Source organism: Hyperoodon ampullatus (genome assembly GCF_949752795.1).
Source record: "Hyperoodon ampullatus genome assembly, chromosome: 11".
Classification (NCBI taxonomy): domain Eukaryota; kingdom Metazoa; phylum Chordata; class Mammalia; order Artiodactyla; family Ziphiidae; genus Hyperoodon; species Hyperoodon ampullatus.
Genome location: NC_136924.1, coordinates 33,665,378 through 33,682,800, shown reverse-complemented (window position 1 = coordinate 33,682,800; position 17,423 = coordinate 33,665,378). Strand labels below are relative to the sequence as shown.

The window sequence follows — 17,423 nt, the reverse complement described above, 5'->3', positions numbered from 1 at the left end:
GTTGAGTTACAACTCCTCCAATGGTTGATGGTCCATACTTTTTTCTCTTTCTAAAACTAGGAAATTGAGGTGTTCCCAGCTTGAAGATCACAGGAGTCATGAGCTGGGGATCAAACTCAGGGCCGTCCGACTCCAAATTCGTGCCCATTCCATTCCTTTCCATCATGGTGCATTACAAACATTTTATCTTGGGATCAGCAGAGTCGGTGCCCCACGAGGCAGTGGCTTCTCCAAGTCCTGTCTCTTTGTTCTGAATTGATACCAGAGAATGTGCCTGTGGCACTTGCTCAGCAGATGCAGACCGAGGACAGGAGAGGCAGGAAGCGTGGCCCAGGGCTTTTCCTGGCTCCCAATGAGGGCAGAGGCCACGCCACCCCAGCTGAGGTCCTTTCTGCTATGTCTGGTGGTAGATGGTAGGCACCTCCATCTTGGTTAATCAGGGAGTGCTAGATGGTTCCAGAAAACTGAGATGGTTTATTCAACCTTATGCAGAGCTTCTTGGGGTCCAGTAAGTTACCTTTAGTACTATTTCTCTTTGTGGGTTGAAAGCCCCAATATGCTTTCTTTCCCTTTTTGTTTGGGGGATATAAAAATTAGTCCACAAATGGTTCAGGTTTTGTAACAAAGAAGACAGATAAGGTGGCTGCGACCCTGGTGTGTGCTTTCAGCTCTGCTCTCCCTGTCACTTCAGCTCTTGTACTCTCTGGCTTCTTTGCATAGCACTTCGAAAACCTTCCCCATTACTCCTCCTGCCTCCTCTTCGTCTTGCTCCTTATTCATTCATTCAGGAAACTGTAACTGAGCACCTGCTCCAAGTCAGGCATTGCACTAGACGTTTGAAGATGAATGAGAGCTGGTCCCTGTCCTCAGATAAAACTGCACATCATGACTATCCAGCTGCTGGATTACTGCAGTGGATACAGGACAGAGCCCAGAGGGGAGGGACATGAGGGAAGTCTTTTCACAGCAATCAGAGGACTGAGCATGGAGCTATTTGAGAGAGGGTTCCTGGTGCAGAGGACACCTCTTCTTCGAAGGCCCGGAGGCGTAAGCAGAGTGGGATGTGAAGGAATTGTTTACGAGGAGCTGGGAAAGGCTTAGGCAGCACCACAAAGGGAGGGCAGGGGGAGAGGGAGGGCTAGGAGCACAGAGGAGATCAATGGGTAGGGTCACAAAGGGCCTACTTACCGTGCAGAGATGATTTTATTTTATTTTGGGGAAGTCGCAGAGCCCTTGAACTGTTTTGGTTGGGCTAGGAATATCAATAAAATAGAAAGTAGCATGCCTAGAAATGGAGCTGCTGAGTCATCCTGAAGGCAGTGAGGAGGCTGGATTTGAAGGAGGTGGAAGATGCAGGGGAAGGAGAGCCAGCAAGGAGCAGCTGTAACAGCCCAGAAAGGACTGGAGGCAGGCCTGGTATGGAAGGGGTGCTGGCCATGAGGTTGGTGGAGGGCTTGCTAATCCACCGGGGAGGAATTTACAGTGACTGTCTTGGGTGACCAGAAGGACAGTGTCTTAGCCGGAGATGGAGACCTAGAAGAGAGTGCAGGTTTGGGGAGAGGAGGGTGGGGGGAGTTCAGGTGTGATGATGCTTGTGGGTCCACCAGGTGGAGACGTTCCTCTGGTAGGTGGGAAACATTCACCTGGGTATCATCCCTGGAACTAATCCTTTTTCTTTTTTCTTTTTATCTTTTTAAAAAAAATTTTTGGCCATGCCGCTCGGCTTGTAGGATCTTAGTTCCCCGACCGGGGATGGAACCCGTGCCCTCAGCAATGAGAATGCAGAGTCCTAACTACTGAACTGCCAGGGAATTCCCTCCCTGGGACTAATTCTGATTTGCCAAAACCATCCAGTAAATAGCGTTTGATGGATTTCCCAGGACTATGGGGTGAGCTGGCCCAGCCATGAATGCGCTCCCCGCTGCCCTGCCTGCAATGTGGCTGCTTTCTGTCTTCCGTTAATCAGGGCCTCTTTTTGTTTTTTTTTAATTAATGAATTTATTTATTTTGGTCTTTGCTGCTGCGCACGGGCTTTCGCTAGTTGTAGCAAGCGGGGGCTACTCTTGGTTGCGGTGCACAGGCCTCACATTGCACTGGCTTTTCTTGTTGTGGAGCACGGGCTCTAGGTGTGCAGGCTTCAGTAGTTGCAGCACGTGGGCTCAGTAGTTGTGGCACACGGGCTTAGTTGCTCCTCGGCATGTGGGATCTTCCCGGGCCAGGGATCAAACCCATGTCTCCTGCATTGACAGGCGGATTCTTAACCACTGCGCAACCAGGGAAGCCCCTCACCTGGGCCTCTTGATGCTGGTGAATCACTGCCTGAGCTGCCGTGTTGGAGGCTCTGAGGGAGATTCATGTCCTGTCTGGGGAAGTACATCAGCCTCCTTTGCCTGATTTATTCTTTTTAACTGGGCATTTAGGAATCTTTAAAGTACAGTCCAGTAGTGGTCATATCCCTTAAAATACAGTGTATTACAAGGGACAGTCCTTCCTGGGTGACAGCACCATCCGTGATGGTCATTGTTTGGGTCCCGGGAATGATTTTGCTCTGAGGACTTCTGTTTTAAGGAGAGTTGGCTTGTGCCCTTGAGAGTTGGGAGAGAATTTGCTAAGGAGAGGTCTGGGTCCCTGATGCAACATTTGTTCATACTAATCCCTTAAATCAGTGGTTCTCAACTGGGTGCAGTTTCCCCCCACTCCCCACCTTTGGCAATGTCTGGAGACAATTTTGGTTGTCAAAACTGGGGACCAAGTGCCTCTGTCATCCAGTGGATAGAGGTCAGAGATGCTGCTAAACATCTTCCAATGCACAGGACAGGCCCCACAGCAAAGAATTATCTGTCCCCCAATGTTCATGGTGCTGAGGCTGAGAAACCTTGCCTTAACTGATCACATAATTTCATAGTTTATGAAAAACTATACCTTCTCCCTTGGCCTGGAATACTTTTTTTTTTTGCGGTACGCGGGCCTCTCACTGTTGTGGCCTCTCCAGTTGCGGAGCACAGGCTCTGGACGCGCAGGCTCAGCGGCCATGGCTCACGGGCCCAGCCGCTCTGCGGCATGTGGGATCTTCCCGGACCGGGGCACGAACCCGTGTCCCCTGCATCGGCAGGCGGACTCTCAACCACTGTGCCACCAGGGAAGCCCCTGGAATACTTTTTGGTCATCTTTCTCCTCCCCGATCAGTATTCTACCCATCTTCTGGGACCCAGCTTAAATGTCATCTCCTCCATGAAACTCTCCCTTGAGTTTCCAAGTTTTCCACTGAATCACCCCTTTCTCTGTTCCTACAAGCAAGTTGCTTGTTCCTCTGTTTTCCTTCAGGGAGTCTTGATCCATGGTTGGTGGAATCTGTGGATTTGAAGGGCCAGCAGTACTTCTTCATCCATACAGCTAACCTATCTGTTGGGCCCCCACCATATTTGGCACTGGGTGCAGCTGTGAAAGGGAGAGGAAACCAAGGAGCTTGCTTTCTGTCCACTCTGTGCTCTATATAAAGTCCCAAATTGGCACTGTCACTAGTGGTACGTGTCTATTCCTGTCATCTCACTACATTACAAGCTCCTTGGGTCCTTTGCACCTTTGTCACAGTATTTTTGCACGTAGAGCTTCAGTATGTATTAGTTGATTGAATAAGTAAATCTTATGAGTGTGAAAATTTCTATATTACTTCAGCAGGTGCTTTCATAGGCTCTTTTTTTTTAATTTAAAATTTTTATTTTTATTTTATTTATTTATTTTTTGGTTGTGTTGGGTCTTCGTTGCTGCACGCGATGCACTATGATGGGGTGAGCTGGCCCAGGCATGGACGCGCTCCCCCCTGCCCTGCCCTCAGCGTGGCTGCTTTCTGTCTTCCATTAATCACCTGGGCCTTTTTGTTTTTTTAAATTAATTAATTAATTAATTTTGGTCTTTGCTCCTGTGTGCGGGCTTTCTCTAGTTGTAGCAAACAGGGGTTACTCTTCGTTGCGGTGCACAGGCTTCTCGTTGCGGTGGCTTCTCTGTGTTGCCAAGCATGGGCTCTAGGCACGTGGACTTAAGTAGTTATGGCACACGGGCTTAGTAGTTGTGGCTTGCGGTCTCTAGAGCGCAGGCTCAGTAGTTGCGGCACACGGGCTTAGTTGCTCCGTGGCATGTGGGATTTTCCCAGACCAGGGATCGAACCTGTGTCCCCTGCATTGGCAGGCAGATTCTTATCTACTGCGCCACCAGGGAAGCCCAGCTCTTTTTTTTTTTTTTAACTTCTTATTTTATATTGGAGTATAGTTGATTAACAATGTTGTGTTAGTTTCAGGTGTACAGCAAAGTGATTCAGTTATACATATACATGTATCTATTCTTTTTAAAATTCTTTTCCTTAACAATGGAACTCAGGCACCTCGATAGTTTCATTTCACTCAAAAGCAATGGCTATAAGGAGAAAGAGAAGGGGCCTGTTTACCTGTGCTCTCTGGGACGGGGGTGGGGATTAAAAAAAATTAAAGGGGCCTGCTTGCGTACATCAGTGACTAAGCTGGAACAGGGCTCTGGTGTCTGGGTTGAGGCTGCCTGGGTCTCTGAACTGGAACCTTGGCTCAGAGAACTTGAATGGCTCCCCCAACGTCACGGCCCTCACCTTACTTTTAACTCTGCTGACTTAAGGTGGAAATGTGAAGAGTCCCTTGTACAAACCAGCACAAGGGGATGTGGGGTTTGCAGCCTCGAGCTGGCATAATTAGAGCTGGCATAATTAATGTCCGTTTCACTGGTTTGCTTCCCCAGCGGGGTTCTAAGGTTGTGCCCTCCCCATGGCCGCGGAGGGCTCGCGGGAAGGCAGTCTAAGTGGAAACTGAGCAGGGCCTTGCAGCCGAGTGGCTCTGAGTTTGAACCTGGCTTTTGTGACTTGTCTGAGCCTCATTTCCCCCACCTGTCATATGAATATGATGACACACCCCTTATGAAATGATTGTGAGGACTGAGTGAGAAAATGGAGAGCTTAGTAGCAGGCTCTCAGTACTTTAAGATGAGTTAAGATGGTAGCTTTAAGATGAGTTGTGATGGGGCTTTCCTGGTGGCGCAGTGGTTGAGATTCCGCCTGCCGATGCAGGGGACACGGGTTCGTGCCCAGGTCCCAGAAGATCCCACATGCCGCGGAGCGGCTAGGCCCGTGAGCTGTGGCCGCTGAGCCTGCGCGTCCGGACGGGAGAGGCCACAGCAGTGAGAGGCCCGCGTACCGCCAAAAAAAAAAAAGATGAGTTGTGATGACTTTGAAAGCTCCAAGCCTAGAACTTGGCCCGTGGAAGGCTACATAAATCCTACCATCTAGGAATGGAAAAGCTCACAGTGTCTGGACCATTGATTTGTCCTAGTACAATAAATTATGTCTTTAAGGGGCTGGCAGATTCTTTTCCAAACAAGCACACAAGCAAGTACAAAGAGAACCAACCAAGGGGAGGGAGGGAAGGAAGGAGGGAGGGAGAGGGAGAGGATTCCTTCGGAAAACAGGAAGGAGTAAAAGATCCAAATGGATCTTTGGGGGGGAAGGGGAGAAGGCAAATAATCGAGGAATGACATTTCGTGTTAAAAGCAGAGGTTTTTGGTCAATCTATTTACTTGCAGTTTCATCATTTCCTGAGAATCCTAATTTAGCCTCTGGTTGTGTCCTCTCGATTATGGCCTAAAAAGGCAACTACTTGGGTTTCTTGGAGTTGGACTGGCACCCGCAGGAAGCCGGCAGGGAAAGGGCTGGCTCTAGCCTGATCTGATCTCCAATGGGCCAGAGCTGCCTCCTTTCTCCTTAACCCGTTGCTGGCCTGCTGATTCCCACAACTTCCCAGGACTTCCGAGGTTCCCTAATCTGAGCCACAAGCTCTTTCCTGCAGACAGTTTTCTTAGTGCTGGTGTGGTTGCTGCCACGTGGGTACCCTGCCCAAGTGGCCGTGCACACCAGTGTACCCTCGGGGGCCATAAAAACACCCGGACAGATGTTCCTTTGCTCCCAAAACTCCACTTGAGAACTTATCTCAAGGTGGTCCATTAGATGAGAGGAAAACAACTAGTAAGCGGTAGTTTTTTTAAATCACTTTGGAATATCATGCAGCCATTAAAAGTGATTACTAATGAGGCTTTGGGGTCAGGGGTCCTGGGTTCGAGTCCTCATCCCCCCCAGCTGTGTCAACAACAGGTTACTTTCCTCTCAGAGCCTCTGCATTGTCCCCTGTAACAATGAAGCATTTGGATAAAAACCATCAAGAAGCAGACTATGGCCCTGTGGGGAAGTGGTCAGAGTGAGGAGGGAAAATACAAAATGTGAAACTCCCTGCCTGAGATAGTTAAAAATCAAGTGTTTCTATGAGCCAGGACTAGAAGGGACCATTAAAAAAAAGAGAGAGAAAACTAATTTTTGTGGGGAGAGTGTCAGGAATTTGGTGGGGGGTCTTTTTCTTTCATCTTGTAAACTGTTCTGTTATATGCAGTTTTTAAAAAATTTCAGAGGCTGTTTAGCATGGTCCCAAGACAGGGCGGGGAGAAGTGGCGTGTGCTGGCTGCCGCAATCAGGCAGTCGCCTCCCTGGTGTCCTTTCTATAAAGCCCCTTCCTTCATTGCTCACAGCTCTGGATGGTGGCGGCTTGCTCCACCTGCATCCTTAGAGGTGAGTGTTAACCTGTCTGCTGGCTTCCCCGCCAGGCACACGAGAGTCAGCAGCCACTGGGGCCCAGGAGCCTCTACCTGACACAGGTGGAAACAGGAGCTCAGCTGCAGCCCTGTGGCCCCCAAATCCTTGAATGTGGATGTTCCTGTCCAGGCCTGGTGAGAAGGCTCTTTTTTTGTTTTTGTTTTTTGTTTTTTTTTTGTGCTGTACGCGGGCCTCTCACTGTTGTGGCCTCTCCCGTTGCGAAGCACAGGCTTCGGACGCGCAGGCTCAGCGGCCATGGCTCACGGGCCCAGCCGCTCCGCGGCATGTGGGATCTTCCCAGACCGGGGCACGAACCCATGTCCCCTGCATTGGCAGGTGGACTCTCAACCACTGCGCCACCAGGGAAGCCCAAGGCTCTTGAATAGAAACTCCATTGTTTATCCTGACCTCTGCAGCTCTCCCCACCGGTTTAGCCCCATGTATTGACCTGGGCACTGCTGCTAACCCACATCATTCCAGCATAGTCGCTGAAACCAAACGGCTCTGTCCTTGGCCTGGTCAAGCAGCCGTGTTTAATGAAAAGTCCTGCTCAGAGAGAGGTGCTGAGGCCAGTGGGGACTCCTCGAGCCCACTGTCCAGGGGCGGCTTAGCCTCGCTGGAGGCAGAGGGCCGCAGCCCGTTTCAGCTCTGAGGGGGCGGGGTGTACCCCTCACTCTTATAGGAAGTATGGCTTGGCCTGCAAATCTCAGATAGCTATCAGAGGTAGACAGTGCTGGTCTGTACCTGCCCCCTGCCCTCCCACTGAGGCCTGAAGGTAGGGTAGAACCAGGAGCTGAAGGTGGGGGGTTGGGTGGAGTCTTCCCCTGCTACCTGCTGCAATGTTCATGGCGTCCAGTGCAGGCTCACTGATGAAAGGGCCTGGCACTTCACCCAGATTCCCAGGGTAGGCCAAAGGCCAAACGCCCAGGGCCTGCAACCTGGAGGTAGCCCACATACTCTTTGCTCTCGGTTCCCCCAGGGTTGGAGTTGCTGGGGTGAACTGGAGTTTGATGAGGGCCAGAAGTCATTCTGCCATCACTGAGGGATCATTCACTGTTGACAGTCGCAGGCCGAGGGAGTGAGAATGTTGGATTTCACCCTGCTCTGCTCTTTGACAGGCCACACGGTCCATACCAGGAAGGCTCATTCTCAGCCTCCCTGGCTGCCCGATAATGCCCAGTAAATCTCTGCTGAATGTTGTGGGATGCCTTCCCCTGTGCTGCCCGTGCTCCCCTCAGTTTACTGACAGTTTCAGCCCAGCCCCAATGTTGGCCTGACTTCTTTTGCAAGACCCCAGGCATAAGTGTGCTGGGAAGAAGCCAGGCCTGGGGACCAGGCAGATCTGGGTTAGCCCATAACTGGGCCGGGCAACTCTGGGCAAGTGACTTGGCCTCTCTGGACTGTTTCCTCATTTGTAAACTGGGGAAAATAAGAGCTTTTTTTCCCAGGGTGACTGATGGTTAGGTGAGGTTGGGAATAAACCAAACTTGATGTCGGTAGGTAGGTACTTAATGATTGGCCCCTTTCCGCCTTCTCTTGGAGTGATCTTGTAAAGGGTGCCTTCACTGGACTGGGTTGGTGGAACTCCTAACGAGCAGTGGACTTGGGGTTTTGGGGGACAGGGTTGACGTGAATCCCTTTTTGCATATTGATGGGAGATTGTCCTCTCCTTTCCGGGTTTGAGGTCTGAAGAAAGGCTGAGAACCAGCAGCCAGGGAGGCCCTGTGCTCAGTGATTGTTGCGAATTCTCGAGCATGGTGGTGACGTGACTGGGGAGATTGTTTGGGGACCCTGGGTGCTCGGACTTTGCAGAGGACGACTGGCCTATGGTCAGATGGACGGCAGAGAGGCAGAAGACAACTGGTATTTACTCTGGCAGAGAGAAGCCTTTGATTTGTTTGAACGGACTGGCCAGTGTGGAGGTGAGGACAGCTGGATTTGGGCCTGTCTAGCCTCCAGACCCACACGGAAGATGAGGCTGGCCAGGTGGTTTGCAGCCATCCCATTCCTGCCTTGTTTGCTGCTGCCTAACTCTGGGCCCTCCCTGCTTCTTCTGGGGGTGGTCCTTGCAGGTGGATGGTGCCCCTTGGTCCCCCAAGAGGGGCTGCCAGGGTTTGCTTGTTCTGCGAATGTAAACAAAGCCACTGGCTGAGCTTACTGGGGAGGCTGCCAGGCTCTGCTCCTTGGATTTGCCTTCCCTTGTGGTGGGTGGGAGCTAGCAGATTTCCTGGAAAACAGCCTCTCCTGGAGTGAGTCCAGGGGAGCCCCTCAGCCTTGATCTGGAAACCATTTAATGAGCCCAGATAAGAAGGCCTGGGCAGCCCAGACTTTTGCTTTTGTTCTCTGCCTCCCAAGCCTTCAGCCTCCTTGGCATCCAAGTTCCTGTTGGGATCAGAAGCATGAAAGACTGTGAGACTCTGGGTTTGGATCTGGGGTCCTCCTGGCTTCCTGGGCCTGGGGAGGGAGCCTTGATCTCACAAGGGAAAAGCTTCCCTGTGTCATGAGCTAGTCAGTGAGCTTCTGGGTTGTTCCTCTGGTGGCTGTGGGCTGGCTCTGTCTTAGACCAGGGTTTCTTTTTCTTTTATTAATTTAATTTAGTTAAATTTTTTTTTTTTATTTAGTTTTTGGCTGCGTTGGGTCTTCGCTGCTGCGCACAGGCTTTCCCTAGTTGCAGCGAGCAGGGGCTACTCTTTGTTGTGGCGAGCAGGCTTCTCATCACGGTGGCTTCTCTTGTTGTAGAGCACGGGCTCTAAGCAAGCAGGCTTCAGTAGTTGTGGCACGCGGGCTCAGTAGTCATGGCTTGCGGGCTCTAGAGCACAGGCTCAGTAGTTGTGGTGCACGGGCTTAGTTGCTCTGCGGCATGTGGGATCTTCCCAGACCAGGGCTCGAACCTGTGTCCCCTGCATTGGCAGGTGGGTTCTTAATCACTGCGCCACCAGGGAAGTCCCTAGACCAGGGTTTCTTAGTCCTGCTTTTGGTTCACTCAAAGCAGCTGTCCTCCCAGCTGATCCCAGCCTGAGCCTCTGAGCAGGAATAAGTACTGTGGTTAGACTATGGGAGACCACAGAGACTAGGAGTCCTTCTTAGGTAACTCTGGACTAAGTCCCTTACCTCCAGAGAGCTTCTGTTTCCTCATCTGTAAAATGGGATGATAACACGTACTTTACCCACTTTACAGAGTTGTTAGGAGGAGGATCTTCTGAGATAGTGAAGTGTGTGTGATAGTAATAGTATTTCATAAACTATAAAACCACTCAGATAAGAGAGATTATTGTTTTATCATCTTTGTTTTGCAAATCAGCTTCAAAAAAGGCAAACACACATGGACTTATGTTCTCCTGGCCCATAAAATATGAGCGTTGCCTTTTTACATTAGTGCCTCAGAAGGGAAGTACTCATTACTCTCCACGATGTGTCCTGGAGCCTGACTTCTTTTCTTCTCGCCTTATTTCTTGGGGCGATGGAATTAAAATCTGTTGGCAACATATTGGTGTTGTGTTTTCTTCTCTTGGTTGACTCCGTGAAATAAGAAAAAGTTTTTTAAACTGGAGACGTCCACTCTGTGCACTTGTAGTCAGTTGCCTTTTTTTGGGTTAACTAGAAATGTGTTCTTGTTGGAAGTCCTCTTAAAGTGTGTGGTCACTTTTCTGCCTTAGCAGGTGTAGCTTAGTGTGACTCTAATTACATCTGTCTGAGATTCTTATTATGCATATCATTTGGCACAATCGTTGTTTATAGATTTGTTTGTGCATTGATTCTGGGATACATCTTACTATTAATTCCTTACAGAATCTCTGATATCAACTTGTTTTTTCAGCGATGTACATCTTTCTCCGGAAAGTAGAGGGCGAGAAAATTTTGACAAATTGTACAATCTGGTTATATATAATTTTACTTATTATAATGCTGTACAGTTTGCAAACACATGACGTGAGCGATCTCTTTGTGGCTGGTATAGTTGTAGCTAACGTTGTATCCTTTTTTTCTCCCTCAGGTCCTGGCTGTAAGTCACCATGGCGCAGCAAGCTGCCGATAAGTATCTCTATGTGGATAAAAACTTCATCAATAACCCGCTGGCCCAGGCCGACTGGGCTGCCAAGAAGCTGGTATGGGTGCCTTCCGACAAGAGTGGCTTTGAGCCCGCCAGCCTCAAGGAGGAGATGGGCGAGGAGGCCATCGTGGAGCTGGTGGAGAATGGGAAGAAGGTGAAGGTGAACAAGGATGATATCCAGAAGATGAACCCACCCAAGTTCTCCAAGGTGGAGGACATGGCGGAGCTCACGTGCCTCAACGAAGCCTCGGTGCTGCACAACCTCAAGGAGCGCTACTACTCAGGGCTCATCTACGTAAGTGGGCGGGGCTCTGCACGGGTGGGAGGTTCCAGGGCTCATTTACATAAAGTGGGCGGGCTCTGCACGGGAGGGAGGCTCCAGGGCTTATTTACATAAGTGAGTGGGGCTGTAGGCGGGAGGGAGGACCTACGGAGAAGGAGATACACTGACTGGTGTTAAGTGGAAAAGTCCTCCTTTATAGACCAGCTTCGCCCAGGCTTCTAATATGGCAGGTGGGAAGGATTGAGGCCCAGAGAGGGCAAGGGACTTATGCAGAGTCACACAGCCAGGTGCTGGCAGGCCTGAGACTGGAACTCGGGTTTCAGTATCTCTGTCTTTCTTGATGAAAATATTGTATGGATCAAATTAAAAGCCCCTGTCCCTCGGGGTATTAACCACTTAAATTCAGACTTAGTGACCTGCAGAGAAACAAACAGCCTTAAAGGAAGCATTGCTTGTCTGTGGAGGGGAGATGGGAGCTAAGTGCTGTTGTCTGGGGGTGGGACTCTCCCCTTGGCATCCTCAACTGCTTACGTTAGAACCACTCCACTGGCTCTAAGGAATGGGTCCTGCTCAGTAAAGCAGAGTGATTCAGGTCATGGGAATTGGAGCCTCCAGGATCTGGTTCCAGTCTTGGCCCTTCCTGACCATTTGACATGGCTACGTGGGGCCTCACTTCCTCATCTATGAGGACTCGTGAAAGCATTGTAAAGCACCAGCCAGCCCTGGGCTCGCGCAGAGCCGAGGCTCTGTAGCTGCTACCTTTTGTCGTAGGTGAAGGTAATTCCGACCCTCTGCTCGGCCTTTTATGGGTGTCGCTGTTCAGCTTGGGTCCTGTTAGAGCATTGCTGAGTGTGAAACAAGTCGGTGGCCTGCATTTGCCTATCAGCTGGCTGCAAACGGAAATATTAGTTATGAAAGTGCATTCGATGTTAGTTGCTTCATCTCTCAGAGTGTGGGTTTTACTCTAGGCAGGCATGGACCTGCGCCTACAACTCGTGGGCAGGACCTGAGCCTTTTCTCCAGAACTCTTCAGCTGGAGGCGTTAGGCCTTAACTCCCATTTTTGCTTCTTTGCTGGCATCTCCGGTGCGCAGATCCTCAGTCCAGCCTCCTCCTTGGCATCCTCACCAGAAGGACGTCGATTGTCTGTGCAGTTGCCCTAATGGAGACCCCCAGCAGGTGCAGAGCTGCGGGGAGATCAGAGCCGCTCGGTGGGGCTGCCTGGGCAGGGGGCGCTGCCTCATTCACAGGCCCCCTCTCTGCACACGCTGTTCCAAATTGCGACCCCGGGAGCCTTTGTGCGGTGTGTCTGCCTGGCGTTGTGGGGAGCGTGGCTAATTCTGCGCCACAGCTGCTCTGTCTGTTTCTTTGGTGGGGGGAGGCCCGGGGGCAGGGGGCAGTCGGGCACAAAGAGCTTCTGTGGCCTGTGAATGGAGCAGCTCCCTGGTGTGGCCGTGTGGGAGCAGAGCCACTTGTTCAGTGGCTGCGCCTCCACGGGCCTCCAGCAGGATGAGCTCACAGTACAGCCCCTTCCTCCCACCTGAGCTGCAGTGCTCATTCCTCGGGGCTTAGTTTCATCATCCACTGATTTGATGGGATTAGCCCAGAGAACTTTGAGGGCCTCTTGAACCGCCCCATGGGACCATCTGCCCACCCAGCTGTCAGAAAGACTTGTCCTAGTAAAACCCAGGCCCCTTCTGCTGTCACCACCAGCTGTTTCCAAACATCTGGCCCTGTGGCATGCCCTAAATGTGTGACCACGATGTCCTTCGCTTTCATCAGGCTGGATTTCCTAGAGTGTGGGTTTTCTCAAACCCCAGGAACAAAGCTCACTTGTTTCTGAGCTCCTGGGATGACCTCGCGGCTCCCTGGCCTGCTATCTCAGCCGCACCCGACAGTCATGGAGGGAAAACCAGAGGTTTCCCGCTGTGCTCCCGTCTTCCCATAATACCCGAGCTGCAGGTTGCCAACACCTCGTGCAGACTTCTTTGCATCAGAGCTTTCCTGGTACCTCCTGAAGAGAGTAGTTGGAGGGAGAACGATTGACTGATTATCCCAGGAAGAAGGAAATTCAGGGCCCTGCATCCCCTCCTCCAAGCAGAAGAGACAGTCAAGCACACTTGTTCATTTCCAAGCTCAGCTGCTCTTTTGCACGGGGGCCGGTGCGTGGTTGGTGGGTCCTTCCGGAGTTCTGCTTTCAGCCTAACTTCTGCTTGAAAAGTCCAAGACCTGTAGCCCTTGGCCAGTGCTGGGAAGGGCCTTTGTGCTCCCGACTGGCTCCTGTGTGGACCCTGTCTTTGGATTCAGCCACAAGATCCACCCTCAGTTTTGGCGAGACTGGAGTGGGCAGGGTGGAAGGGACTGGATTGACACATACCCAGCCCCTCAGATGTTGGCTTCTGTTGGATCGAGGGGCAACACTGTGGACAGTGAGGGTTGAGGCCACTTGTAGCAAGGGAAACAAAAAGATGTGAGGAGTTCGGAGAACCAGCTTCCATGACCAAGGAGGTCTGCACTGGGGGCATTGTGGAACCTAGGTCTGCTCCCAGCTCTGCCAGGAACTGCCTCATGGCCTTCAGCCGTCACTCAACAGTCGGGGCTGCAGGTGTGAGTCATGGCTTATGGGCCTCACTTTGCCTGGCGTCTTCTGGGCCTCTGGCCTATTTTCCTAGGGAGAAGGTGCTTGGGTTGCTCCAGCTACCTAAAGAAAGCTGTCCCCCCACAATGAGCACCCGTCACCTGGGTGGTCTCAGGGGGTCTCGCCCAGCTATTAGGAGTCTGTCTTTTTTTTCTTGTCGGGGAGAAGGATCTTGGAGGAAAAAAATAGCAGGAAAATTATTAGAAAAAGAGGACACTGAAGAAAGGCAGATCTGCCTAGACCGTTGCCACCGGAAATTGCTTTCCTGACCTATTCTGAGCCTCTTTCCATGGCTGTGCTGGGTGCTGTGATCCTCATAACCACTCAGTGAGGATCCACTAGTCTGCCTGTGCCCATTTTACAGATTGAGAAATGGAGGGAGAGGGAGGTTAAGAAACTTGCCCTTGCTGAGATTTGACTCTGGGGTCTGATTTTAACCTGGTCATCTCAGACTTGGGGTATCGGGTATATTCTCGGGAGCCTCACATGGAGTGTTGACGAATTGGGTTCCCCTTCAAGAGGAGACCTGAGTCTTGGAGAAGTTTCACAGGGGACATGAACGTGGTCTTTAAGTTTGTTTTTTTTAAATTAATTTATTTTTATTTTATTTATTTTTATTTTTGGCTGCGTTGGGTCTTTGTTGCTGCGCACGGGCTTTCTTTGGTTGCGGCGAGCGGGGGCTACTCTTCGTTGCAGTGTGCAGGCTTCTCATTGCAGTGGCTTCTCTTGTTGTGGAGCACGGGCTCTAGGTGCGCGGGCTTCAGTAGTTACGGCAGGCGGGCTCTAGAGCACAGGCTCAGTAGTTGTGGCGCATGGGCTTAGTTGCTCTGCGGCATGTGGGATCTTCCCGGACCAGGGCTTGAACCCGTGTCCCCTGCACTGACAGGTGGATTCTTAACCACTGCACCACCAGGGAAGCCCCGGTCTTTAAGTTTTTTAGAGATTTTCATGTGAGTGTCTCTGGAAGATTCCAGGGAGAGAGGTATCTGTCAGTGATCTATTATCCCACAAAGGATCCTAGGTGGTTGAGGAGTGCCATGAGTCTTTCCCAGTGCTGGGAAAGTTTAGGCTTGAATATCTCAGAGGGTCCTTAAGGGTAGAATAATTTGTATTTCCACACAGTTTGCTTGCTGCAGCCGAATCCTTTTCCCTTTGTGCATCTCTCACGATGCCAAACACATCTTTATCGTCCTTGGATCTGAGTTTCGTAACTGGACTCCTACTGTCCACGAAGCTTGCCCCAGATCTCGCCCGATGCACACGCTTGTCGACATGCACAGCTGGCAGCAGTCTTGCAGTCGAGGGAGGCTCCCCTCAACTGAAAGAGCAGAGATGGTGCTGGTGCCCCAACGCCTCGGCAGGTCTGCCGAAGTGGGGCCCGGAGAACCAGGGGCTCCGGTGGGGGCTTTCACATCAGGCTGACTCGGGGTCCTTAGAGGCAGCAGGCATTTTGCCACAAAATGTGCTTGACGTTGAGAATCAGACTTCCTAACCCATTCCTGTTTGCCGCTCTTTTCTTTTAGACCTACTCAGGCCTGTTCTGTGTGGTCATCAACCCTTATAAGAACCTGCCCATCTACTCCGAAGAGATCGTGGAAATGTATAAGGGCAAGAAGAGGCATGAGATGCCTCCCCACATCTACGCCATCACCGACACCGCCTACAGGAGTATGATGCAAGGTGAGTGCCGTGGCCTTCCCAGGGGCTGAGTCCTTACCTCTAGCCTTGTTGGCACCTTTGCAGGTGCTCCTTCACGGTGATCTTGTGGCTGGATTGGTGTTGATGGCACTGGTGAGGGGGCCGTGCATTGTGGAGGTCTGTAAGCCATTGCGTGAGAGTCAAGACCAGTGGCTATCAAAGGAGATGTTTGTATGTAGATAGAATGTTCAAGAAGCTTTAAAAAATGCATTTCCTAATTATTTTCCCAATTTCTCATTCTTGTCAGGAGGTCCTATGCCAGTCCTCTGACTTCCAGGCCCCCTCTTCTACCAGTTACTTCCTTTCCTTTGTTATTTTCACCTCTTCTTCTCTTCTACACAGTTTGGAAACATGCTTGAGTTTTCACATCCTTAAAAAAAAAAAACACACAGAGTCTCTCCTGGATCCTGTGCCCTACTGTAGGTTGCCTCTGCTCTCTCTCTCCCCAGTCATAGTGGAGCTTTTTAGAGGAAGTATCCGTGCTTACTACCTCTGTTCAACGCTTCTCAGCCACACTCCTTGCCCTGCACATCGTACCCCCCATTCTGTCTGACAAAGGCCACCCTCCCTTCTGTGGAGCTCTGAGCTCTTATCTTACTTAACCTCTCCCGGGATTGGACAGTCTTACCCACTTCCTTTTGAAAGCCCTTCCTTCCTGTGACTCTCTGGTTCCCCTAATCTCTGCCTTGCCCATCTGCATGCTTCTCCCCCACTACACCTGGTGCTTCTTAAGGTCTCATCCTCTGGACCATGGCCCATCCACTCGAGCAGTTTCGCCATCACTTTCCAGCTGAGGACTGGCTCTGTTAGCTGATTGCTGCCAGCCACTTGCTCCCGGCTGCCATTTCTCCATTCACCCAGTCACCCAAGCCTGGAACCTGGCTCATCTTACACTGTCCCCTTTCCCTCTCACCCCTTTTTCCAAGCCAGTCAGCGCTCTCTATAGATTTTATCTCTTTTAACATTTCTGACCTCCTTCCCCCTCTTGTCTCTGTGGCCCTGGCCTTAGTTCAGGCCTCTACAATTTTTCGCCTGTACTATTGCTGTGACCTCTTAACCTTTGCTCTTAATAGAGCCCTCTCTCTGTGCTTCTATCAGAGAGTCGTCTTTCTGGAATGCAAATCTGATCAAACCCCTGATTTGAACTCTTGAAAAGTCTCCTCAGTTGCCCCAAAGATAACCCTTAAACCCTCCAGCAGCATACGGTGCCCTTTGTAATTGGCCTGTTGCCTACCTCTCCAACTTGCTGGGTACATGGAACTCCTTACATTTCTCCAGTAGGCCTCTCTGCTTGAAGCCGCCATGCCTGTTCCATCTGCCCTGCAATAGCTGGCAAGCCTCTAGTCTTTTGTTAAAGACACAACTGAAGCATTTCTGCCAGCCTGGGAGGATGTCTGGGCTAGCCCTAGTAATACTTTGACTTAGGTGTGGACTGGGCCCATGTTGCCTTTATATTCTCAGAGCTTAGTCAACTACCTAGCACAGGGCTATGTTCTCATATCTTGTATTGATAGTGGTTTTTCATGTCCTATTACATGGGCATCCTTTGTTTTTTCTTTAAACTTTGTAGTCAATCTAGGCTGTGGTGGTGGTGATGAGTCTTATTTTATTAACAACTTTGTCCCTGGTTTAGTGGTTTAAAATGGCAACATGTGGGTCTGTCTTGTACCATCCACATAGTGCTGTGGAAGGTGTTTCATTGCTAAGCTTGGTGGATTATGTAGGTTGTACAAGTTTGGCCTACCCTTTGGCTCATGTTCACGTCTATCAAAATTCGTTGAAGAAGCCAGCCCTTTAGTTTTAAAGTAGGATGTCTGTTTCAGAGTGCTAACTAGAACAGTCTGGTAGGAGAACATTCTGTGGGATTCCAGAAGAGCCTGAGTCTGTCTCTAGAGGTTATGAGTCAGTTTTCTCCTTGCTCTCATAATTGGCCTCATGCAGGAAGTGCACCCTGGAGTATTCTTGAGCTCTGCACGACTGAGTTAGGGCATGTTCCCACACTTGGATCCCAGACCTGAAAGGTTTTCTTGCAAGTGGGATTTTTCACTTCTTGCCAAGCCATTATGAGAAGAATAATGTAGTGATGTACAGCATGGTGC

At 50.7% G+C, this 17,423-nt stretch overlaps 1 protein-coding gene across 1 annotated transcript in view; it reads left to right on the top strand.

Moving 5' to 3' along the window:
* Window positions 1–10,668: 10,668 nt before the first annotated feature.
* MYH9 (myosin heavy chain 9) overlaps window positions 10,669–17,423 on the top strand; it is a gene marked incomplete at its 5' end in the record, with an annotated part of 60,446 nt that continues 53,691 nt past the window's right edge. Inside the window, 2 exons of the mRNA XM_079714779.1 lie at window positions 10,669–11,001; window positions 15,150–15,306. Of these exons, the coding sequence (XP_079570905.1) occupies window positions 10,669–11,001; window positions 15,150–15,306 (490 nt within the window). The remainder of the gene's footprint in view (window positions 11,002–15,149; window positions 15,307–17,423) is intronic.